This window comes from Notolabrus celidotus, chromosome 23 (assembly GCF_009762535.1).
Source record: "Notolabrus celidotus isolate fNotCel1 chromosome 23, fNotCel1.pri, whole genome shotgun sequence".
NCBI classification, from domain to species: domain Eukaryota; kingdom Metazoa; phylum Chordata; class Actinopteri; order Labriformes; family Labridae; genus Notolabrus; species Notolabrus celidotus.
The window spans coordinates 1,876,379-1,902,289 of record NC_048294.1 but is presented as its reverse complement, the minus strand read 5'-3'; the positions used below and the strand labels follow the sequence as shown (position 1 = coordinate 1,902,289).

Here is a 25,911-nt window from a genome sequence, read left to right as displayed (position 1 = left end):
ACAGGGTGCAGCTAGAAACAGAAACATGCACACAGATGCACACTCATTAATTTATAGACTGTCGCACCTTCTCTCAGATGCATTCGCCTTATCTTCTCTCTTTCTCTCTCACACACACACACACACACACACACGCACACACACACACACACGCACACACGCACAATGACGGGGCAGAACTTGAGCTGCCAGCCCTCCAGAGGAATTTAAAATGTTGATTAATATTTCAAGTAAAAAGACAAAAACAGTCCAATTTGAAGTGCCGACGACTGCTTCTTTCTCTGTGTGTGTGTGTGTGTGTGTGTGTGTGTGTGTGTGTAGATTTGTTTTACTTCCTGTCGACTTGTGAGGATACAGTTGTGTGTGTCTGTATCTACATGTCTGTGTGCTCATAAAGCTGTGTGAATGTGGGACCTGTGTAGGAGGGCCACCCGCCACCATCAGTGACTCACAGCTGCTGCAGATGGCCCTGCCGTCTGGTATATGTGTGTATGTGTGTGCGTGCGTGTGTGTGTGTGTGTGTGTGTTTCACCCTTCACTCCTCATAAATAAACATATCCTGCATGTATGCAGAGCGTGCAGCTAAAGAAGTGTCATTAAAGCTGAGAGCTGTGCTGTGAAAGTGAGAAACGACTGCATTAAAGCATCAAAGTGACGCTCGCCGGCTGAATGCCGTGACCCTCACGGGCTCCGGGTTTGTTGTGAGGAAAGGTCGAAGGTCACAGCTGATGTTTACAGGTCACTTTTTGAAATCAAAACACTCATGAAAGACACTAACCGGTTGTTTTGTCATCGTCTGGTATCAGAGCTCTTTGTGTGGCTGTGTTCAGCTCTCTGATTCAGGCTCTCAGCGCTCTGATGACGGCGTTCAAATTCAAATATATTCATGATAAGATATTTAAAAGAGCTGCCATGATGTCTGATTTTCACTTCACAGGTATTATCATCAAAAATAGTCACAATAGGCACGACAGAAACTTCAAATCTAACTCACGTCTTCCTTGCATGGGTACAGTACTCTGCAGTAGAAGCGACAAAGACGAGCTAGCTAGCTGGTTCTCACAGCGTCTTCTTCTGCTGCTTTTGCTGCTTCTTCTTTGTCTTTCGTTTGAGTTGCAACCAGCGTAAAAGAAAACTACTTCATTTGGTAAACAAAGTATCATAGCCACTAATTCACGACGAAACCTTTACCTTAACGTACGCCACGATCTTCAGAGATATGGTGGCCAGGTAGAGCGAGTTCATGGCGAAGTCCATGAGGTTCCACCAGTCGTGGATGTACTCTGTGAATCCCCCGTCCCACATCTCTTTGATCTCTGCCCAGATGAAACCTGAAACACAAACACACATTCAGTGAAAGTTATTTACATGTACACACGGTTATAGCTCACCAATCTCGTCAGTGCCAACGTGTTTATTTTAAGCAGCTGATTCCTAAAAATATGAATGATAATAATAATAATTCATGTATTCTCCCTCTGTCTGCTAATATGGTTATATTTCCAATGTCACACCTGTGACCATGGTTATGAACAAATGCTGCCATAGGAAAAAGATATGTTAAAGTAAGGACTCTACTATCCATACACTCTAAACCTGATTCTGTTTCCCTCTTAAGAGTGTTTTTGCAGATCAAGTTCTCATCTTCATTGTTTAGTAATTCCACAATGTTCAGCCCCCATCAAATCCTAAAAAGCTTTCAGTTCCCTCTTATTCCCTCGAAAACATTGGTCTCTAAAAATATGGGCTTGCTGGAAAGTAAGTCCAAAAGTAGTATGGGAGGTAGGCCCTTCAAAAACCAGTCCCTTCTCCTTTGGAATCCTGTACCAGAGATGGTCCAGGCTGCCGACACTTTATTTTACTTTTTGGAGCAGAGTTGAAAATCTTTCCTTTTTGATAAAGCTTACAGTGAGGACTGACTCAGACTTAGACCAGGCCCTAGCTCAATTCAACCAGTTGTCATTTTCATTGTTTGATAAGTCCACAATGCTCACCCCCTTCAAATCTGTTCTGTACTTTTGCTCTAAAACATAGGTCTCCAAAAATATGGACCCCCTGGAGTCTCCCAAAGTAGTATGGGAGATAGACCCTTCAATAATAAGACCCTTCTCCTTTGGAATTCTGTACCAGTCAGGGTCTTAGAGGCAGGCACTGTCTTTTAATCTCAGGGGTAGAGTTAAAACTTAAAACTTTCCTTCTTGATAAAGCTTACAGTAAGGACTGACTCAGGCTTAGATCAGGCCCTCGCTCATTTCACCCAGTTGTCATTTTCATTGTTTGTTAAGTCCACAATTCTTAACCCAAAATCAAATCCTTAAAGGAGTCTCAAAAAGTACTATGGGAGGTAGACCCTACAATAACCAGTCCCTTCTCCTTTGGAATCCTGTACCAGCCAGGATCCAGGGAGGCAGACACTTTCTTTTACTTTTGGGAGTAGAGTTAAAACTTTCCTTTTTGATAAAGCTTACAGTGGGGACTGACTCAGGCTTAGACTAGACCCTTATTATGCTGTTATAGGCTTAGAGGGGAAACTTTGATCTGATTAGTTTCCTCATAATAAAGCAGGGATAACTGTCTTTAGTCTGGTTTCTGTTCCCATCATCTGGTCTCTAAAAGTTTGGGCTTCCTGGAGTCTCCAAAAGTAGTATGGGAGGTAGGCCCTTCAAGAACCAGACCCTTCTCTTTTGGAATCCTGTACCAGCCAGGATCTAGGGAGGCAGACACTTTCTTTTAGTTGTGGAAGTAGAGTTAAAACTTTCTTTCTTGAGCTTTCTGGAAGGACTAACTCGGGCTTAGACCAGGCCCTGGCTTGATTCACCCTGTTGTCATTTTCACTGTTTGGTAAGTCCGCAATGCTTAACCCAAAATCAAATCCTAAAAGGAGTCTCCAAAAGTACTATGGTAGGTAGGCCCTTAAATAACGAGACCCTTCTCCTTTGGAATCCTGGACCAGTCAGGGTCCAGAAGGCAGACATTTTCTTTTATGTTTGGAAGTAGAGTTGGAAATCTTTCCTTATACGGGCCGTATCAGGCTTAGACCAGGCCCTAGCTCAATTCACTCTGTTGTCATTTTCATTGTTTGGTAAGTCAACAAAGCTTAGCCCAAAATCAAATCCTTAAAGGAGTCTCAGAAAGTAGTATGGGAGGTAGGCCCTTCAAGAACCAGTCCCTTCTCCTTTGGAATTCTGTACCAGTCAGGGTCCAGGAGGCAGACATTGTCCCTGTACTTTTGGGAGCAGAGTTTCCTTTTTGATAAAGCTTACAGTGAGGACTGACTCAGGCTTAGACCAGGCCCTAGTTATGCTGCTATAGGCTTAGAGGAGAAACTTTGAGGCAATTAGTTTCCTCAAAAAATAGCACAGATAACTCTCTTTAGTCTGGTTTACTTTCCCATCATCTGGTCTCTAAAAATTTGGGCTTTCTGGAGTCTCCAAAAGTAGTATGGGAGGTTGGCACCACTTTTGGGAGTAGAGCTAAAACTTTCCTTTTTGATAAAGCTTACAGTGAGGACTGACTCAGGCTTGGACCAGGCCCTAGTTATACTGCTATAGGCTAAGAGGGCTCCTGGACTTTATGTTATTTTAAATATATATATATAGATATACACACACACATATACTGTCCTTTTGAGACAAAGAGAACAAGTGCAACAAAAGCGGTCCATGCTCTTATTTTTATCCCGCTCAAACAGCTGACGGAGAGAGTCTTTTCTTTTCATCCAAAGCGTTTTGTAGCTTAATGTGTTTCCGAGATGAAGGAGGGATGAGACGAGAGCGCCGAAGAGACCGAGAAGCAGAACAGATGGTTTTGTGTTTTTCCAAGTGATTATGGCGTGTGATGGTTCGGATTTGGAAATGATTGCTGTCAGCTCAGAGAGAGAATATGGAGATGTAATCACTCTCTTTTTTTTTTTTTTTTTCTTACACCCACAGCCGTGCACCCACGCACACACACATCCACCTCCTCCACACACACTCACAAGCATCCAACCACACAAACACCCCCGTCACACACACACATGAACACACACGCTGGTGAAGACACACTCCGAGTCTTCTTGATGAGCAGCGATCAAACTGAAAAGAGACCCAAACTGACACCTTTCTTTTTTTCATTAGATTTAAATCTGGTTGTTTGCACCGTCTCTGAGAGGCGTTTGTTTTCTATCACAGTACAGCCGGGTCTGGACAATGACCTTATGAGGATTGTAATTCATTTACAATAATAATGAGGGATTGCAAAGGGCGGATTTCACCTGGAGAGGTGCAGTTATTTGTTATAATCTCAGGTGTTGTCTTCATCCAGTGCAAATCTAACAAATCCTAGAACTCTAAATTATAAATTCCACCCTAAATTCTATTTTTATTCATTTATTTATTCTATTTTTTCATTTAAAAGGACCGTGCATATTAATGAACACTTATGTAAATATGCCAGAATTAGCCAAAAGCCTAGTTTACATACATAGTCCCTTGCCAGATGTTAAAAAAGGCTCCCTAAAAAGATCAAGATTCAACAAAAAAATAAAGTAAAATAAAATGAAAAAAAGGAGGGAGGGAAGAAACCAAAATACAAACAACAACAAAAGTTTATATTTCATCCCAAACAGACGTTGTGTTCTTAAATAACATAAGTCTAGTAAGTCTAATATATATATAAACTTTATAAGATATATAAAGTTTTCTTGATGATTCAGCCCCCAAAAATCATTCAAGGTAAGTGTTCTCTCTTATTTTCCAGTGGTTAATGTTTGATTGAAGCTCTGGTGTAGACAGTTTGTCCAATTGGACTTTAGATAAGACCAGAGGATTCTATTTGAGGACCAGACCGTTTAAAACATGGTTGTTGTTTTGAGCCCAAAGATGGCGTCACCAATGTGGAAATGCTGACTCATCCTAACTCTGGATCAATCCAGAAACAGAAGAAGAGGTGGAGCTGAGTTGGGCCTTGAGCTTCCTAACAACTCCCATACTGCTCGGGGAAGAAGTGGCCACTCAGGGAACTGCGTTTTTTTGCACAGCTGCATTGACTTAATTATCAACTCTGGAGTTTGCCGCTTGGTACAAGCCAATAACGGAACCTTAATCAAGATAAGGCCAAACTCTAAGGTGACTATAAAACCCACTTTATGGCTGTTGGAAGAAGTTCTTTGTGGTTTCTGGTTTTGGATTTAGAAAGAAATGAGGTCAGTCCTCTGAATAAAAGTTAGGAGTTTGGAGGTTTAATTTGCCACTAAGAGCATAACACACCCTAATCTTAACACAGGATCCTAGAGGAGCAATATCAATCAATCTTTATTTATGAAACGCCGAACCCCAACAAATGTTCTCCTCAGACTCTTTCCAAACAGAGCAGGTCTAGACTGTATGTACTCTGTGTTCTATTACTAACAAAGGCCCAACATCAAGACCGGATCAGATCCAGTCCCATCTTACAGACAGGACTCAGTCTGATGTCATCTTAATCCACCAAGAGCAGAGCACTTTGCAGCATTTAGCAAGTTACAGTGGCAAGGACAAACTTCCTTTAACAGGCAGAAACCTCCAGCAGGACCAGACTCATGTTAGACACACATCTGCTGAGACCGTGTTGGAGAGAGGGATAGAGGGAGATGAAGAGAGAGAGAGATGATAGTGGAGAGAGGGATAGTATATATTTGTGGGCGTGGCTTAATCACCCCCTAAGCCACGCCCCAAATTTGCCCCAAATTTGCTCAAAATCTTCCAAACTTTACCCCTCAGCCTGCTTCACATATAAAGATGTGCTTACTGAGGCTTGTCTAGCACTGTTTTTGAATAACATGGTCGGTAATGTAATTCCACCATTTCCCTCTCATCTCAAATGTACATGAAATATTAATTTCATGTACATTTATTCCTTAGAATTCATCAGCATGCTCTCAGCTGTAGTACTTAAAGCACTCTCCAATGACCAGAATGCAACAGAGAGACAAAAAACTGCGTATTAGTATAGGGTTTAGATTTTGTACATACCCAGCACCCATGGCAGGATCATCCACTCGACGATGGTGGGTGGGGGTCCCTGCATGTGCAGGTTGGTGCGGGCGATGTGCTGAGAGGCCAGCAGCAGGAGGAAGAGGAAGGTCAGGTAGGACGCTGTGTGACAGATGAACTTGATGAAGGGCTTCTTGATGAAGCGACCCACGGCGCTTTTAGGAGCCAACAGGTAGATCTGAGGAGCAGGCGGAGGGATTCATTAGAACATAAATCATCTGTAACGACATCCTCTTTGAGACAAGGAACAAAAACACTAACCGGAAAGAGGAAGGGAACAAAGCGGCTTAAAAAAGGCGATCTGATAAACGGGAAGGAAAGCTGCCTCAACAAAAAGGAACAACAAAGACAAAGTGGGACTCTCTTCTTTCAGGATTGAGATGTTATATAACCTCCAATGAACAATGAAGGTTTTCTTTTTTAATCAAAAACAGACAGAGATTTTAAACTGTCATCTTTGGCTCTAATGTCCCATGAGAATTCTAACTTGAAAAACAAACAGAAGAAGAAAAGAGGCCGTGTTTAAAGGTTCATCCTGTTTGAGATCTTCTATCAGAGCTGGTTCATTATTTTCATTGGCCCTGTTATTGCTGTTATGATGGCATAAAATATAGCTTTAAAAGGAAGGTAAAAAGAGAGAGAGAGTTAAAAGTAACATTGAAGACGAGAGGGAGGGCGTGTCATAAAATCCTGACCGACTTAACTGAGGGGAAACTAAAGCAGAGATAACTCTCTTTGTTCTGGTTTATGTTCCCATCTTCATTGTTTGGCAAGCCCACAATGTTCACCTCCCATCACCTATTGTTCTGTAATATTCCACGAAAAAAATGGTCTCTACAAATATGGGCTTGCTGGAGTCTCCAAAAGTAGTATGGGAGGTAGGACCTTCAAGAACCAGGCCCTTCTCCTTTGGAATCCTGTACCAACTAGGTTCCAGGAAGCAAACACTGTCGTTTACTTTTGGGAGTAGATTTAAACTTTCCTTTTTGATCAAGTTTACAGTGAGGACTGACTCAGGCTTAGACCAGCTCTTAGTTATGCTGCTATGGGCTTAGAGCCAATTAGTTACGTCATAATAAAGAGATAACTCTCTTTAGTCTGGTTTATGTTCCCATCTTCATTGTTTGTTAAGTCCACAATGTTCACCTCCTATCAAATCTGTTCGGCATCATTACTCGGGGGAAAAAAAAAGATCTCTAAAAATTTGGGCTTACTGGAGTGTCCAAAAGTAGTATGGGAAGTAAGCCCTTCAAGAACGAGAAACTTCTCCTTTGGAATCCCGTACCAGCCAGGGTCAAGGTTCAGACACTATCCTTTACTTTTGAGACCAGATTTTCCTTTTTGATAAAGCTTACAGTGAGGACTGACTCAGGCTTAGACTAGAACCTTATTATGCTGCTATAGGCTTAGAATGGAAATATTGAGCTGATTAGTTTCCTCATAATAAAGCGGAGATATTTTTCTTTAATCTGGTTTCTGTTCCCATCATCTGGTCTCTAAATATGTGGGCTTGCTGGAGTGTCCAAAAGTAGTATGGGAAGTAAGCCCTTCAAGAACTCGACCCTTTCCCTTTGGAATCCCGTACCAGCCAGGGTCAAGGTTCAGACACTATCCTTTACTTCTGGGACCAGATTTTCCTTTTTGATAAAGCTTACAGTGAGGACTGACTCAGGCTTAGACTAGAACCTTATTATGCTGCTATAGGCTTAGAATGGAAATATTGAGCTGATTAGTTTCCTCATAATAAAGCGGAGATATTTTTCTTTAATCTGGTTTCTGTTCCCATCATCTGGTCTCTAAATATGTGTGCTTGCTGGAGTGTCCAAAAGTAGTATGGGAAGTAAGCCCTTCAAGAACTCGACCCTTTCCCTTTGGAATCCCGTACCAGCCAGGGTCAAGGTTCAGACACTATCCTTTACTTCTGGGACCAGATTTTCCTTTTTGATAAAGCTTACAGTGAAGACTGACTCAGGCTTAGACCAGTCCCTAGTTATGCTGCTATAGGCTTAGAGGAGAAACTTTGAGGCAATTAGTTTCCTCAAAAAATAGCACAGATAACTCTCTTTAGTCTGGTTTCTGTTCCCATCATCTGGTCTCTAAATATGTGGGCTTTCTGGAGTCTCCAAAAGTAGTATGGGAGGTCGGCACCTTCTAGAACCAGACCCTTCTCCTTTGGAATCCTGCACCAGCCAGGGTCCAGGGGGCAGACATTGTCCCTGTATTTTGGAAGTAGTGTTCAAACTTTCCTTTTTTAAAAAGCTTACAGTGAGGTATGACTCAGGCTTAGACTAGACCCTTATTGTGCTTATTATGCTGCTATAGGCTTAGAGGGGAAACTTTGAGCTGATAAGTTTCCTCATAATAAAGCAGGGATAACTCTTTTTCGTCTGGTTTATGTTCGCATCATCTGGTCTCTAAACATGTGGGCTTGCTGGAGTCTCCAAAAGTAGTATGGGAGGTAGGCCCTTCAAGAACGAGACCCTTCTCCTTTGGAATCATGTACCAGCCAGGGTCCAGGGGGCAGACATTGTCCCTGTACTTTTGGGAGCAGAGTTTCCTTTTTGATAAAGCTTACAGTGAGGACTGACTCAGGCTTAGACCAGGCCCTAGTTATGCTGCTATAGGCTTAGAGGGGAAACTTTGAGGCAATTAGTTTCCTCAAAAAATAGCACAGATAACTCTCTTTAGTCTGGTTTATTTTCCCATCATCTGGTCTCTAAAAATTTGGGCTTTCTGGAGTCTCCAAAAGTAGTATGGGAGGTCGGCACCTTCTAGAACCAGACCCTTCTCCTTTGGAATCCTGCACCAGCCAGGGTCCAGGGGGCAGACATTGTCCCTGTATTTTGGAAGTAGTGTTCAAACTTTCCTTTTTTAAAAAGCTTACAGTGAGGTATGACTCAGGCTTAGACTAGACCCTTATTGTGCTTATTATGCTGCTATAGGCTTAGAGGGGAAACTTTGAGCTGATAAGTTTCCTCATAATAAAGCAAGGATAACTCTTTTTCGTCTGGTTTATGTTCGCATCATCTGGTCTCTAAACATGTGGGCTTGCTGGAGTCTCCAAAAGTAGTATGGGAGGTAGGCCCTTCAAGAACGAGACCCTTCTCCTTTGGAATCATGTACTAGCCAGGGTCCAGGGGGCAGACATTGTCCCTGTACTTTTGGGAGCAGAGTTTCCTTTTTGATAAAGCTTACAGTGAGGACTGACTCAGGCTTAGGCCAGGCCCTAGTTATGCTGCTATAGGCTTAGAGGGGAAACTTTGAGGCAATTAGTTTCCTCAAAAAATAGCACAGATAACTCTCTTTAGTCTGGTTTATTTTCCCATCATCTGGTCTCTAAAAATGTGGGCTTGCTGAAGTCTCCAAAAGTAGTATGGTAGGTAGGCCCTTCAAGAACCAGACCCTTCTCCTTTGGAATCCCGTACTAACCAGGATCCAGAGGGCAAACACTGTCATTTACTTTTGGGAGTAGAGTTAAAATCTCTTTTTTGATAAAGCTTACAGTGAGGACTGACTCAGGCTTAGACCAGGTCCTAGTTATGCTGCTATGGGCAAATTTCTCTTTGTATACGTTACTTTTTAAAATCTCTGTATGAAACAGTTTAACTTCTTCTTTATTTCTTCTTTCCCTCCCATGTTCTATAAATAGTCTTCCTGTTACATTGAGTATAAGAGCAGCTGTGACGACTGAATTTCCCCCGGGATGAGTAAAGAGTTTCTGATTCTGAAGATATTTCCCTATTTCAGACAATTCTCCATTTTTCAACACTCCTGTTTTATCTTTTTTTTTTTAATGTAAGGTGGTAAAAAATATTGGAGCTGTCATAATCCTTCCTTTCTTGCTGTTTCGTCTCTTTGTTAGGTGTTTTTTGGGAAGTGTCTTTCCTCCCTTTTCTCTTATTCCTTTTTATATAAAAATCCCCCCACCCCTCCTTCCTTCCCTTTCGTACCAGAGAGAAGACAGGAAAGAGGAGTCCGATGATGAAGCAGGTGACCAGCTTGACCGCCCAGTGTCGTCTCCTCCAGCCCGGGAAGCCGTCGTACCACAGCGTGGCCAAGAGCTGCTGACAGTTCGGCTGAGCCACAAACTGAAGAAGAGAGAGAGAAGACAGAGAGTTAGGATTTAATTGTCCCTTTTCTTGAAATAAATGAGCCTCATGTTCTTATCAAAGCAGTAAAAAAAAACCTTGGAGCCAAACATTCGTCTTCTTTGATGGTAGCCGCTTTAAAAACGAGCTCATGTATCATTCTGAGACATTTCAGGATAACAAACTGTGTAACCTTCAAAACACAGCACAACAACTTTTCCTTATCTTCTTATAGACCTCACTGTACAGAACCTCCGGGTGTTCTAACCTCCACCAGGGAGATCATGACGATGCAAATACTTTCATGGTCATGGTTCAAGCGATGAAATGTAAATTTTAAGTTTGTATCATGTGCAAGAAAACGCAAAGGCTTCCATCTTTATCATTATCATGTTGTATGCAGATGATAGCATTATGTTAAGTTACACGAAGCTTCAATGTGGTTACAGTGCAATATCTCTGCAGGTGATTGTTTGCACCTGTTTAAAATAATGTAACAAACATTTTTGCAAGAGCTAAATATAACAACAACAACAACTTTGTATCATATCATGTATCATAATGTATTGTATCTTGTCTCATCTGCTATAACTACTACTATCTGTGTCACCACGATCATCTCTCTAGCATGAGTCTGGTCCTGCTGGAGGTTTCTGCCTGTTAAAGGAAGTTTGTCCTTGCCACTGTAACTTGCTAAATGCTGCAAAGTGATCTGCTCATGATGGATTAAGATGAGATCAGACTGAGTCCTGTCTGGAAGATGGGACTGGATCTGATCCGGTCTTGATGTTGGGTCTTTGTTAATAATAGAACATAGAGTACGGTCTAGACCTGCTCTGTTTGGAAAGAGTCTGAGGAGAACATTTGTTGGGATTTGGCGCTTTATAAATAAAGATTGATTGATTTGATATTACGTATTGTATTGTATCGGTTATGTATTGTATTATATCTAAATTTAAATAGTGCTGTATGTTAATTAGGGGTGGAAATTGATAAGATTTTATCAATGTCAATGCCATTATCAATCCTGCTTATCAATCCAAGTCCTTATCAATCCTCCTAACGATTCCTGAGTATTTTTTTTGAGGGGAAAAAAAGTAGTTCTACACAGTCTTCCTCAGCAAAAGGAACCATGTTATTTTTTCCAAAATTTTGTCTGTACATGACTGAACATAACCATATACAACTTGAACATACTGAACTATAGGTTGACCTCATTTTCGGCTGTGTGAGTTCGGACGTGGCCCCTCGAGCCTGGAGGAAAAGACTTTGAATTTGGAGAGGAGAAACGCTTTTCCTCCGTGGGTCATCGTGGAGATATTTTACCCGCTCTTGGTGCCTCATTTTCGGTCGTGTGAGTTTGGACGTGGCCCCTGGAGCCTGGAGGAAAAGACTTTGAATTTGGAGAGGAAAAACGCTTTTCCTCCATGGGTCATCGCAGAGGTATTTTACCCGCTCTCGGTGCCTCATTTTCGGCCCTGTGAGTTTGGACATGGCCCCTCGAGCCTGGAGGAAAAGACTACGAATTTGGAGAGGAGAAACGCTTTTCCTCCATGGGTCATCGTGGAGGTATTTTACCCACTCTCGTTGCCTCATTTTGGGCCGTGTGAGTCTGAACGTGGTCCCTCAAGCCTGGAGGAAAAGACTTTGAATTTGGAGAGGAAAAACGCTTTTCCTCCATGGGTCATCGTGGAGGTATTTTACCCACTCTCGTTGCCTCATTTTGGGCCGTGTGAGTCTGAACGTGGCCCCTCGAGCCTGAGGGACAGCGTCCCAACTCTGAAAGGGTAGAGGTAGGCGGGGGTTCGCCTCCCTGACGTGAACATGTTCACATGGAACCCTTCTCCACTTTGGCCCGACGCAAACCCCAAGCTTCAAGGCCGAGTCGACAAATGCTTCAGGATATTTGAGGTATTTGCACCTAGGAGTTCTGCGTTGCAGAGTGTGTGACGTAATGCAATGTAGCTAGTCATGACATGACGTCGTGCTGAGAAAGGAATCGTTAAGAAGAATCAATAACATTTAAGGTGAACAATTCCAATGGTATTGATCCATTTGAACCGGTTCTAAGTCTGATCCGGTTTTTGATTCCCAGCCCTAATGTTGATATAGTGTATTGTATCATAATGTGAGTTCAGAAGTCGGCTCAGAAGACTTTGCTGCTACATGAATTCCTGTTTTCTGCAAATTAAACACAGAAACAAAGGAGCAGAGAGAGCACTGATTACAACAACAGTTAGTAATGACATGAAGGAGGAGAACAAACTCAGAGATAATTAAAGTTTATTACAACTGAGAGGCTGAGACGAAGTCAACCACCTCATAGTCTGTGTGCCTCCAAACACACCCTCACCGGTCTGGACCAGGTGAATCAGCACGCGCTTTATCTCCCTGTAACGACAAACCAAAGGTCACTCTCGGTCCTGACAAAAGTGAAGCGCTCTGTTGTTCAGGTCGCTTCCATTTACATCTCATTACAGCTCATCCTCCAACACCGCTGGCATCAAACCAGAGCCCTTCAGCCGCCCTCTGAGTCACACCGAATCATCCCAGACCTCCTTTTCTTTTGTCTTCATCCTCCCCTCAGCTATCTCCTCCTTCTCTCTCTCTCTCTCTGCGGCTCATATATTCTTCCATCTTTTCTCCAGATTTCCTCCCTCCTCCTTTTTGTCTCTCTGTACTGCCTCTGTGTGATATCCTGAAACGACCTGACAGACAGCAGGTTATCTATCACTGAGTATGAGAGAGAGCGAGAGAGAGTGTTTTCCTCTTCCAACAAACAGCCTATTAAATCAACGAGCCAAATAAACGTCCTGCTCCTCTTCTGCACATCCTCCTTCACACAAGGACACGCTGCCGCCGTCATCCAGCAAACATTTAGCTAAAAGCTTAAAAAAAGAGGCAACACGCCAGAGAAGCGCTCCGGTCAGCAGCTGAAACCGTCAATCAAACACGCCGCTCGGGCTCGGGGAACATTTGGTGTCTGCTGCAGATTTCCACACTTTCTTGTTTTCTTCTGAAAGTGTGAGCTGCTTTTATTAATTATTGATCCCGGCACAGTTTTATTTGGAGAGTTGAGATCTGCAGCTCACATTTTTTGTAACATCATGGAGTCTAACTTTAAAGAATCAAACTGTGGTATCTTTTAAACACACTGATGTTCTTCAGAGGATCACATGGCGGAGGCTTGGAATAAACCATGGCCGCCCCAGATGTTGACATGTGCGTCACTCCAGAGTATTTCAAACAACCTTAATTCAGCATTTCATTTCAGGAAGCAAAAATATGAATCTGACTCAAAAAGCTGGATTATTGTAGTGCTCTGATGTTTGACCTCTGTTTGTTACTCCAAGATATTGGAGAGCATTGGAGCCAGAGTCTTCACAGCTAAGCCTTGCTTATACTTACATTGACTCCATGCCATAGATACAGTATGCTGTTGTGGCCAATACCATCATGAGCACTCTCTGCCTTTTTATTACACAAAGGTAAGACTGTATGAGGTCAAACACATAGAATAGATACACCTGCACTTATTCTAGCGCCCAGCAGGGGGCGACTCCATTAGATACAGAGAGATTGAAGAGCAGTGTAAAGGCGTTTTTCGACCAGAAGCCCCAGGGTCTAAATTTAGTTTAGGGGTAGATAATCTCCCCCCTAAAAAGCCCCTGCTAGGGAGGTAGCACTTTTCAAAAAGCCCCGGGACTTTCGGGGGGCGGGGCCTGCAATGCTGAACGTGTCTGATTGGTAGATTAACCGCAGTGTTTTTTCTCCTCCCTCCGTCCACAATAACATCACACACATCTGTGATTCACTTGATTTCTCTTTCTTTCATTAGTTTTTATTTGTTCTTTTTTTTTTTCAATTTTTTTTTGTCAAATTCATTTTTTTCAAAAAAAAAATCTAATTTTTTTTTTCAATTTTTTTTTTCAAAACTTTTTTTTTTCAAAACTTTTTTTTCAAAACTTTTTTTTTCAAAACTTTTTTTTCAAAACTTTTTTCAAAACTTTTTTTTTCAATTTTTTTCTTCCAATTTTTTTTTCAATTTTTTATTATTATTTTTTATTTTTTTGTCAAATTTTTCCAAAAACCATTCCCAGTCATTGTTTGTCCATCTGTGATTCACTTGATTTCTCTTTCTTTCATTAGTTTTTATTTGTTCTATCTTTTTTGTATGTGTGTGTACTTTTCAAAAGAAGAAGCTGTGATTCTCTTGATTTAGCAGCTTGTAACAGTAGTCTTCTCTGCGTCTCTCCTCCCGGTGTTCCGGTTTTAAAAGTGACCCTGTAAACTGGAGCCCTTCAGCTGAACGTGTCAGTGTTTGTGGAGTTTACACAGCTGTTGAAACACAGAGGGAGTTCCTGGGAATGCAAACTAGTTTAGTTTTTATTAAGATTTCAAAATATCCTCATCAGATATTTAATGATGGTCTAAAGACGTTTATGAGGGATGCATCCAGCTGAGAGTCTCCAGTTAACAGGGTCGCTGTTTAAACCAAAACACCGGCCGATCTCTGCCACGGCTTTTTGAGTTCAAAAGGATTTTAAAGCCGTGTTAAAACGTCTTTGCTACTCGCACTTATCTCCTCTCACGTGTTGATTCATTCATTGCTTTTTCCATGTTTTTAATCACAGGCGCAAAATTTTCACTTTTTTCATGTTTTCTAATTTTGGAGCACAATTTCAAATTTCAGGAAATGTATTTTTTCGACAGGCTCCGGGTAAACTTTTTTTTTCAAAATTTTTTTTTCAAAATTTTTTTTCAAAATTTTTTTTTCAAAATTTTTTTTCAAATTTTTTTTTCAAATGTTTCATTTCAAATTCATTTTTTTCAAAAAAAAAATTATTATTTTTTTCAAAACTTTTTTTCCAAAACTTTTTTCTCAAAACTTTTTTCTCAAAACTTTTTTGTCTTATCTCCTCTCACGTGTTGATTCAGTGAATCCATCTGTGATGAAATATAGCACCATCTAAAACAGCGCCAGCTGAGTCTCTTCATGCTAACAGGCTAGCTGTTGTGTTGCTCATAATGATACCTGCCTGTCCGTCTGCTTCTATGGTGTCATCTGTGATGAAGGCATTTCTCTTTGTTTTACTGCCCTCTACTGGTCTGGTGGTGTAGTGCATTTACTGTTTTTTTCTCCATACGTCACTGGCCTGATTTGCACAATCTACCCGGGACTTCAGCCCGCGGTCGAAACACAGACAACAATGGGGGACCAGGAACCTTTTAGTTCAGGGTAAAGTAGTTCTGGGGGCTAAAAGACCCCGGAACTCTTGGTCGAAATGCACCTTAAGTCCCTTCAAAGAACCTCCAGAATGTTGTCCTCACTATGTATCAAAGACAAGTGTGTGTGTGTGTGTGTGTGTGTGTGTCTGTGTGTGTGTGTGTGTGTGTGTGTGTGTGTGTGTGTGTGTGTGTGTGTGTGTGTGTGTGTGCGTGCTTTGGTGAATAAAATAAATAAGACTTGTTTTTTTTATTTGTTTCACAAGAGAGAGTTATTACGCTCAATTTAATCATCAAGTGTCTTCTTACGACGCTCATAACAAAAACTATAGGAACAACACACACACACACACAAACACACACACACACACACACACACACACACACACACACACACACAGATAAACCTGTCATGTTTTACTTCACTGCTGAGAGATTTGTTTTGACCTCTTATCTAGTTATTACAGTGTGTGTGTGTGTGTGTGTGTGTGTGTGTGTGTGTGTGTGTGTGTGTGTGTGTGTGTGTGTGTGTGTGTGTGTGTGTGTGTGTGTGTGTGTGTGTGTGTGTGTGTATATAAGAGGATTCAATTATATAGATGAAACGATAGAAGCAGAAAATTTGAGGAACTACAGAAGGAGAGATAAAGTGGTGGAAGTCAAATCAAGGTGGCTGCTCCCTCTTCCCCTCTTTCTCTTTCTCCATCCTTCTTTTCTCCGCTCTCTCCATTCCTTCCTTTCTTCCACTTCACTCCACTCTTCCTCCTCCTCCTCCTCGTCAGCTTTTCTCATCGTTTTCCTCTTTCCCTTCTTTTTCTGTTTTCTAGTTCAGCTCTTTCTCTCTTTCTTCCTCCACTGCTCCTCTTTTTCTTATTTCCTCTCATCTTTCCATCTTTTGTTTGCTGTCCTACTTTTCTTTCTCCTCTTTCATTCTCTCCTTTCTTCCCCTTCATTCCATCTTTCCTTTCCTACTTTTCCTCTTATATCACCCTCTCTCCTCCTCTTTCCCTCACCCTTTTGTCTCCTTCTCCTCCTTTATCTCATCTTTTCTTATTGCCTCTCCTCTCTCCATCTCTTCTTTCCTCCCCTACTCATCTCCTTTTTCTTCTTCTCCTGTTCCTTCTATCCTTACTTTCCCCTTTCATCCTTCTCTTCTTCATCCCCTCCTTCTTATCTTGTTTCCTTCCTCTCCTCTTCTCCTTCCTTTTCCTCTTCCGTTTGCATCCTCATCCCTTCTTTCTCTCCTCCTTACTTGTACTCTTTTTAAACCTCAGAACCTTCATCCCTCTATCTCTCCTGTCAGTAATCCTCTGTCCTCAGTGCACCTCCTCCTCTTTTCCCCTCTCCTCTTAAATTTGTCTCCTTTCCTTCATCCCTGTATTTCCATCTTCTTCCTCCCCCCTTAAACCAAATATGTCTTCCTCCTCCTCCTCCTCTTCCTCCTTCTCTTCCTCCTCCTTCATCACTTCTCTTTGCTCCTCCTGCTTTGTTCCATCTTTCTCCTCCATCTTGTTTTTTCCTTTTTTCCCTCATCCTCTCTCCCTCTCTGCCGTTTCCCATCCTTCTCTCCTCCATCCCTCCCTCGCTCTCTCTCTCTCTTTTTCAGCTGCAGTTTGGTTTCCTTGTTGCCATGGCAGCAGTATGCTAATGAGGGGAGTTGATCTGTGGTTTCCTCTGAACTCCAGCAGTCTGCTCCTTCCTCTCCTGTGTTCCAGTCTGGATTTCAGTGAGTGTCAGTCTGTAAAGATTCCTCGTCGTAGTTTATGACTGAGACTTAAAGACGCTCAATGTTAACATAAAGATGGTTTCGACCAATCAGAGAGCAGCGTCAAATTTGGAGGGAAAAACTAAACATCAGGTGGAAACTTAGGGAGGTTTGTTTTTCACACAGAGTGAGACCTTTAAGGTGAAACATTCAAATGTTGTTAAAATATTAAAAACATTTTTAAATCAGACTGAACCCGAGGAGGGCGGACGTTACTTTTCAGGGATACAAGAAAGAAGAAAGAAATATTAAATACTTTAAAATGAAATAAAATCAGAAAAATAAATAAAATAGAATTATAAATAAAAATAACATCAAATAAGATAAAACATCTAAATTAAATTATGAATAAAAATAAAATTAAATAAAAATAATATGAAAACGTAATTTTTTAAAAATGGCATAAAATTAAAATTACATTAAAAAAGCAGTAAAAGAAAAATAAAATAACATAGAAGAATAAAAAGAAAAATATGAACAAAAATAACACAAAATAACATAAAACAAAATAAAAGCAAACTACATACAAATAACATAAAATAATATAATATATGAAATTGAAATTCAACTATGAATGAAGACAACATAGAATAACTTAAACAAAATATAAATTAGATACAAATAAAATAACGAAAAAAATTTAAATTAGAAATTAATAAATAAAATAAATTGAAAGTAAAATAACATTAAGTAACATAGAAGAATAAAAATAAAAATATGAAAAAAATAACACAATATTACATAAATCAAAAATAAAAACAAACTACATACAAATAAAATAAAATAACATAAAATAATAAAATATAAGAAATTGAAATTACATTTTAAAAAAGACAACATTAAATAACTTGTACCAAAATATAAATTAAAAACAAATAAAATAAAATAACGAATAAAAAAAATTAATTATAAATTCATAAATAAAATAAACTTAAAGTAAAATAAGAGAAAATAATTAAAAAATAAATTAATTAAAATGATGCTAAAGCAATGGTACTAATGGTAATAATGCAAGATTAAAAAGGTAAGGCTTTTTAAAACAACAAGAAAGCTCACTGTTTTAATGTCCAGAGGCAGAGTTCAGAGTTCAGAGTTCAGAGTTCAGAGGTCAGAGTTCAGGGGCATTAAAACAGAACGCTCTCTCTCTTTGTGAGGAACATTTAAAAGAGAAGCGTTTGAGGACCTCGGTGATCTTGGTGATGGAACATAAAACAACAGGAGATCTGTGATGTATGGAGGAGCTTTAGAAACAAGTAAAATAACTTTTAATTCTAAAACTTTAAAAACGACCCATCTTCGGTCAGACACTTTAAAGTCTGAATCACTTCCTCATTCATTACTTCCTGCTCCCCGGTGACTTCTTTTAAGAGGGGAGGGTTACCTCTTGAGTGCAGAGCCTCAAACCTTTAAATGTTAAACACTCTTCTTCTTTTATTGAAGTAAAAACAGATTAAAGCGCTCACTCACACCCACACAGCGACACATGCACCCACAATAACAAAAACCAGATCTAGATATACCATGAAAATCTGCACTGCTGGCAGCCCGGCGGGTTTCAAGTGACATTTAAAAATCAATCAGCTGACACAGAGGAGTGATTCAGAGTCAAACAGCTGAAGAGGGTTTTAAATCCTTAATAAATACACCCCGTCCTCCGGCGGATACTCCGAGGAGCCGGCGCAGACAAAGAAGTCAGCCGAGCGGAAAACCAGATTCTCCAAAAAAGACCCCCGAACCCGCTTTTTATTCCAGTCCTCCTGGAGTTCTGGTGACTCATGTTAACCTGCTGAACGACACGGCAGCCTGGAGAGCAGCCATACGAAGAGGCTGTGAGCTTTCATTTGCATTTCTGCTGCTACAGCAACATGTGCAGCAGCAGAGACCGAGCTGTGTCAGGTCTCAGTTTCTGCAGGAGAGAAAAGGGAAGCTTACTCAGTGAAGTGTTTGATGTTTTCATGGTGCATGCGGAGAAGACGAGGCCTGGGAGCCGCTCATGTGTGGTGTGTTTTCTTCCTTCTACTTTGTTTCCTCTGTTTAAGTAATCAGTCATCAGTTTCTTTCACATGTGCTCTCCTGAAATGATCAAGAACTCTGCCCCCCAAATTCTCAAAGTTGCTTGTCCACACCATAGACTGTGTAATAAATGGACGTAGTATCCATAACATCACCCATCTGTTCCTGAAGCCAATCATCTGTGGGTGCCATATTGGAAATGCTGAACTCAACCAAACTTCGTCTGAGCTAGTGTGAGGTGAAGAGGCGGGCCTTTAGACTACTTTGCTAACATCTACAGGGTGCCCGCCGCTTGTCAATCAAGGCAACCACGCCCTTATTTGGGCAAAATGTAAGTTTAAAATCTTTAAAGGTGACATATCATGCAAAATTGACTTTTTAATGGTTCTCTACCTGAAATATGTGTCCCTGTCTAAAAACCCACTGAGAATGAAAAGAATCCATTCTGCCCCTGTTCTGATTTCTACACCTTTCTGTAAATGTGTGTGAAACGAGCCGTTTCAGACTTCCGTGTTTTTGTTACGTAACAACAATATCCGGTCTGTCACGGAGTCAGAGCTCGGAGCTTGTTCAGCCCATAGACTGTATAAAATACAACTCAACCCCTCCTCCGTTTTTCATTCCCTGCACACATGTGTGCTAACAAGGAGCTTAGGAGGGAGGCATGCTAGTTGTAGGCTGTCTTAATAAACACAAAGGTCGGTTTTACTCCCCACGTCTGCAGATTTGAAGATCTAGTGGATGATTTTTATTTGTCATGGATAAGTGCTAGCGCTAGTTAGCATAGCCACATAGCTATATGTTCATAGCTGTAGCTGTAGCTGTAGCTGTGTACCAAGACACACGTCTACATACTGATAAATAAAACAACAAGAAACACTAAATCTGTGACCAATCCTTCAGAAAAGGTCCCGCTGCGTTTCTGGTAGAGGTCGGTTTTACTCCCCACGTCTGCAGATTTGAAGATCTAGTGGATGATTTTTATTTATCATGGATAAGTGCGCCTGTAGCAGGACCTTTCTGAAGGATTGGTCACAGATTTAGTGTTTCTTGTTGTTTTATTTATCAGTATGTAGACGTGTGTCTTGGTACACAGCTACGAACATGTAGCTATGTGGCTATGCTAACTAGCGCTAGCACTTATCCATGATAAATAAAAATCATCCACTAGATCTTCAAATCTGCAGACGTGGGGAGTAAAACCGACCTTTGTGTTTATTAAGACAGCCTACAACTAGCATGCCTCCCTCCTAAGCTCCTTGTTAGCACACATGTGTGCAGGTAATGAAAAACGGAGGAGGGATTCAGTATTATTTTATACAGTCTATGGGCTGAACAAGCTCCGAGCTCTGACTTCCTGTTACAGACCGGATATTGTTGTTACGTAACAAAAACACTGAAGTCTGAAACGGCTCGTTTCACACACATTTACAGAAAGGTGGAGAAATCAGAACAGGGGCAGAATGGATTTTTTTCATTCTCGGGGGGTTTGTAGACAGGGACACATATTTCAGGTAGAGAACCATTAAAAAGTCCATTTTGCATGATATGTCACCCTTAAGACCGGAGGTTGCCACTTGGTCCACACATGAGACTCAGACAAGAAATCTAAAGAGCATCTGAAGCACCAAAAATAACAGAGAATGAAACATTTGACGGTTAAAACGAGGCAGGGTTTGTTTTTCTGTAAACACACGATCTCAGCAGTTCGTCACATTCCGACAAACTGAATGTTTGCTTTCGGTCTTTGAGAGTTAAGTCCAACATAAATCCAAACAAAGACATGTGTTTGGATTTTAAAGTTTAAGACATAAATCCTTCCTGTAATTGTTCAAAGCTGCAGAATCTGAAACCCTGCAAACATGACGAGTCAGAGCGCGTGTAGAAACCTCACACACAGGCTTGTTAAGTGAAGCAGCTTGGGCCCAGAAACACACACAGGTCTTAAATCTTCCCCGGGCTAATTGTGCTCTGCTGCCACTACTCTCACCTGAAAGCTGCGCTCCCTTCTCTCTGCTCCTTCGTATAAAGCAGATCATATAACAGGAGGTTAATCGTGTTACTCCCCAGCCTCTGCCGTGCCGTGCTGAGCCGGTGTTTCTCCACGAGAGCCTGACGTTCTTAAAGCTTTCTGTCCGGATAAAAAGCTCCCAGATGTGAGTGACTCCGCCGCACAAACGCTAACATCAGCGAACACAAACGAAGCTGAGTTCAGAGTCACACGCTCGGGTCGGCCCTCTTTAATCTGCTCCTCGTAGCTTCCCTCCAGCTGATTCGATTTCAGGCCAATCTGGCTCCACCACTGAACTTAGAAATATGCTAACCGCGGCGACGCAGCGTAGCTCAGGTTAATTCAATTTCTCCGCGGCCTGATGTAATCTCAACAAAGCGATATGCTAGCCCAGAGCTATGCTAACGCTAATTCAATCTGGCCCGGGCGCAGCGTTGTGATTTACATGCAAATAAGGGAAGTGTTCGCTCGCTGACTCTCTCTCTCTCCATCCTCCTCCTGTCAATCCTTTTTATCTGTCGCTCAAAAAAACCACACAATCATCTCTCTGTGTTCTCATTCCCTTCACTCCACTCTTCCCTAACTTCACTTTCTTTCACTTGAATTGAGAAAAGAAGATTTTTGCTGTGATATTAAATAAAAAAAATAAGTTACTGATGTCATATGTGGAAAAATTAGAACTGTGCTGCTGTGGAGAGGGTGGGCAGCACCAAGTTCCTGGGTGTGCACATCACAGAAGACCTCACCAGGACCACCAGGACCGCATCACTGACCAAGAAGGCACGTCAGCGCCTCTACCCAGAGGAAAAGAAATTTAGAGAGGAGATCTCAAAAGTGTTTCATTTCTGTCTCCTAGACAACAATGAGATCTGTTGGAAAGCAACATGAGACTGCAAAAAGTCTCAGCTTAGTCTCCCTTTCTGTTCAAAAGGAGATCTCGTCAACATCTGAAATGATTCTCAGGTATTTCTCAAGCTCAGGTGGAGAAATCAGGGAGCTCTCTCAATTGTCTGGTGGCCTAGCGGTCTAAGCGCCCCACATACAGAGGCTACAGTCCTCGTCGCAGGGGTCGCCGGCTTGATTCCTGGTCGGTCGACCATTTCCTGCATGTCTTCCCCCGCTCACTACTCCCCACATTTCCTGTCTCTCTTCAGCTGTCCTGTCAAATAAAGGCCAAAAATATATTTTAAAAAAGAGAGGAAAATGATCCATTAATGAGATCTCTCATTTAAGTCTCAAATAAGACTCATGTCATGGTCTCAACTATTTCTCCTAGTGAATTTTAGGAGAAACGAATGAGAACAATTTGAAACTTGAATGAGGCTGAAGCGAGAATCTCAATTTTGTCTCCAGAGACTTAGAAGAGAAAGTCTTGAGCAGTAAAATTTTCCTCTGGGTACTTTCTCTGCAAGCTGAGGAAAAGCTAGACCCCCTGCCCCCATCATGCACATCTTCCCTTCTACAGAGGCACCATCCAGAGCATTCACTGTGTGGTACGGGGGGGGGGGGCTGCACTGAGTCCTGCAGAATGACCCTCCAGCGCAGCGTGAGAGCAGCTGAGAACATTGTTGGTGCCTCTCTCCCCTCCCTCCATGACATCTACTCTTCCTGCCTCACCTGAAAAGCCCTGCACATAGCAGTGACCCCCTCCCACCTGATAGAAGACGAGGCCTGGGAGCCGCTCATGTGTGGTGTGTTTTCTTCTTTCTACTTTGTTTCCTCTGTTTAAGTATTCAGTCATCAGTTTCTTTCACACGTGCACTCCTGAAATGTTCAAGAGCTCAGCCCCCAAATTCTCAAAGTTGCTTGAATATTAAATTGCTGGCATGATAATAACGCCATCATCCCCACTCATTCGGTCATCTGCTGAAATTTTAACAGAGTGGTTGCAGGAAAAGTCCAGATAAAGTTGGGGGTAAAGAGTGTGCGTGTTTGCATTCACACATGCAACCAAATCCAAAAATGTTGGAACGTTTAGTGCAGGAATCTTCCCGTCTTATTGTGCAAAATTAGCAATAATGCAAACTAAATAAATGAAGCCAGTGAGAAACAGAGTTGCATTCATTCTTATAACAGTTGTATTTATTTATTTATTTATTTATATATATATATTTATTATTTGTCAATTTTATTATAGATTTTTATTTATTTATGTACTTATTTATGATATTTTTTAACTAAGGCATCTTATTTTCTTTTTTTTGTCTTAGAAATGTATTTATTTTGGTGATTTTCATTTCCTGTGTTGAGTTTTAACATCTTATTTTACCTCCAGTGTTTCCTCAGTAAGATGTCATGAGAGCATTTCCTCAGTTTGTTCAGCAACTTGTTATTTTACTTTTTAATTAATTAATTAATCTATTTATTTATTTGTTTTTATCATTGTTGTTGCATAAAATGTGTTCTTAACCTTAGGTCTCACAGCCTCTTAAGCCTGCTGCCATCAGGAAGGAGACTACGCAGTCTCTGGGCCTGAACCAGAACCAGCAGACTGAGGGACAGTTTAATCCACCAGGCAGTCAGGATGCTGAACTCTCTTCCTGTTTTGCCCCCTTTTCCCATAGTGCCCCCTTCACAGAAACACAGGAAACCACATACACACCCATTCAAAGAAGATGATCTTTACAGCAGAAATAAACATGTTTACAGACTGGTTCAAAAAACAGTTTAGGGCTAGATAGCTCATTTCTCTATCAGCACACACTATTTACAAAGATATTAAACTTACAAGTTTTGCCCAAATAAGGGCGTGGCTGACTTGAAGACAGGTGGGCACCTTGTAGCTGTTAGCAAAAAGGCTAAAAGGCCCGCCTCTTTACCTCACACTAGCTTGACAGAGTTAGGTTGAGTTCAGCATTTCCAATATGGCACCAATGGCTTCAAAACAGAGCTTCAGAAACAGATGGGTGGTGTCACGGATACTACGTTGATTTTTTATACAGTCTATGCATACGACCTGTTACCTGTTTTGTTATGTGATGCAACAGGTCAACCAATAGAAGGTCCGACAGTAACTAGCTGAAAGGAAGCATATCGCCACCTACTGTAGCGGAGGCAGACACACTTTTATTAATAACCGGTTCTCAGCCTGTGCTTGGAACAAAGACGTTACTCCAGTTAAATCGCCTATTTGAACTACTTAGCTCGACAGAACTAGATGTACCAAAGTTTGAATGCACTCCTTTATGTTTCCTCGTGTCAGTTCATAGAAGTTTTGATGGTGCAGAGACAAAAATGCACTTCCTGTTTGCAACACGCTTTCTGATTGGCCATTAAACTTTAAATCCTGCAGTTTGAAGCTGCTTGAGTGTGTTTGCTGTGTTACCCAGTTAAAGGTTGAAGAGTCTGTTTATAGACTCTAGTTGCACTAAAAAACAGAGACACGTAAATGTTAAAAATATGAGGATGTGAAAATGTATTTCATCGTTAATTATCGCCCTAAAATAAATCATGATGAAGCTTTGAAGGCACGGAAGTTGCATTGCTTAAAGAAATTAGTCTAGAGAGACACATTGTCTGAGTTTAACATCATTAAAGTATAAGAGAAATCTTAAACGCATCAAACTACACAACTATGCATTATGGTTTTATGCTAACTAGCTACATAATTTATGCAGAAAATAAGCAACCGGACAGTACAGATGTTTCAGTGTGTGTGTGTGTGTGTGTGTGTGTTAGTTTTGTGGGGAGTGTTTGGCAACCTCTCTAATTGAGAACAGGAGTTGATAGATTAATTAAAGTAATAATTCATGTGATGTGCTGAATAAAACATGGCTGAAGGTAAATTTAATATTCAGCTGCTGCGACGGATTACTGCACATCACACACACACACTGACACACACACACACACACACAGGGGCAGGCAAATTTGGTCACACACTTGAGTAGACACATGTCGGCACACAGACACACACTCCATTTATTATTGAGACTACAGTTGATGTATAATTAAACAGAGTGCAGGTATCACAGGCCCACAGACCAAAAAAAGACACTTAAATCATTTAGACACACACACACACACACACACACACACACACACACTGTTTCCTCTCTAACACACAGACATTAATGTTTCAGATGTTATATAGGGGGTTAAATGGGGGTTAAATGGTGAAAATAAGTGAAGGCTTCCTGTTGAACGTCGTCTTTAACCTGAAGGTCATGAGAGAGATCCTGACTGAAATTTAGAACAAAGAAAAAAAAGAACCGTAAATGTCAAAGTGACGTTCTGCTTCCGAGAACCTCGCCTAAAGTCAACATTCTGTTCTTTAGAGTCGATGTGCTTCTTCAGATTTAAGATGAATTTTTGTTGTCATGTTATGGACTTCTGGTCTCTTTCAAACATGATCATCCAAAACTTGATCTAAAGAGCGACTGGATTTGGTTAAAGTTCCTAAAGATGTTCCAGCTCTCGTCATAAGTATGCTATCGTTGAAGAGTTGTAGGGTTTGTCGCTCACACAGCTGTTTATCTAGTTACCTGGAGTTGTTACAATCTCTTGGTATAGTGGAGTTGTTAGGACTATCACTCACATGACTGTTGATCTAGTTTCCCAGATTCTTAACAATCTCTCAGTGTTGAAGAGTCGTTGGGGTTGTTGCTATTAGGGCTAATGACCTAGTTCCTGTAACTTTATTTTAGTATTGCAGAGTCATCGGGGTTGACACTGAAAGGGCTGTTGATGTAGTTTCCTGGAGTCGTTACAATCTCTTGGTGAAGTAGAGTTGTTGGGGTTGTTGCTAACATGGCTGTTAACTAGTCCCCTGGGGTAGTTACAATCTCTTGGATTTGT

At 41.1% G+C, this 25,911-nt stretch overlaps 1 protein-coding gene across 1 annotated transcript in view; it reads right to left on the bottom strand.

Annotated features, from left to right (window-relative positions):
- The window catches only part of LOC117807847 (short transient receptor potential channel 5-like), a 57,448-nt gene extending 47,349 nt beyond the window's left edge, over positions 1–10,099 (bottom strand). Inside the window, exons 1-3 of the mRNA XM_034677257.1 lie at positions 9,965–10,099; positions 5,994–6,192; positions 1,192–1,331 (exon numbers count right to left, since the gene is read on the bottom strand). Coding sequence (XP_034533148.1) covers positions 1,192–1,331; positions 5,994–6,048 — 195 coding nt within the window. The 5' untranslated portion in view covers positions 6,049–6,192; positions 9,965–10,099. The remainder of the gene's footprint in view (positions 1–1,191; positions 1,332–5,993; positions 6,193–9,964) is intronic.
- Positions 10,100–25,911: the final 15,812 nt, after the last annotated feature.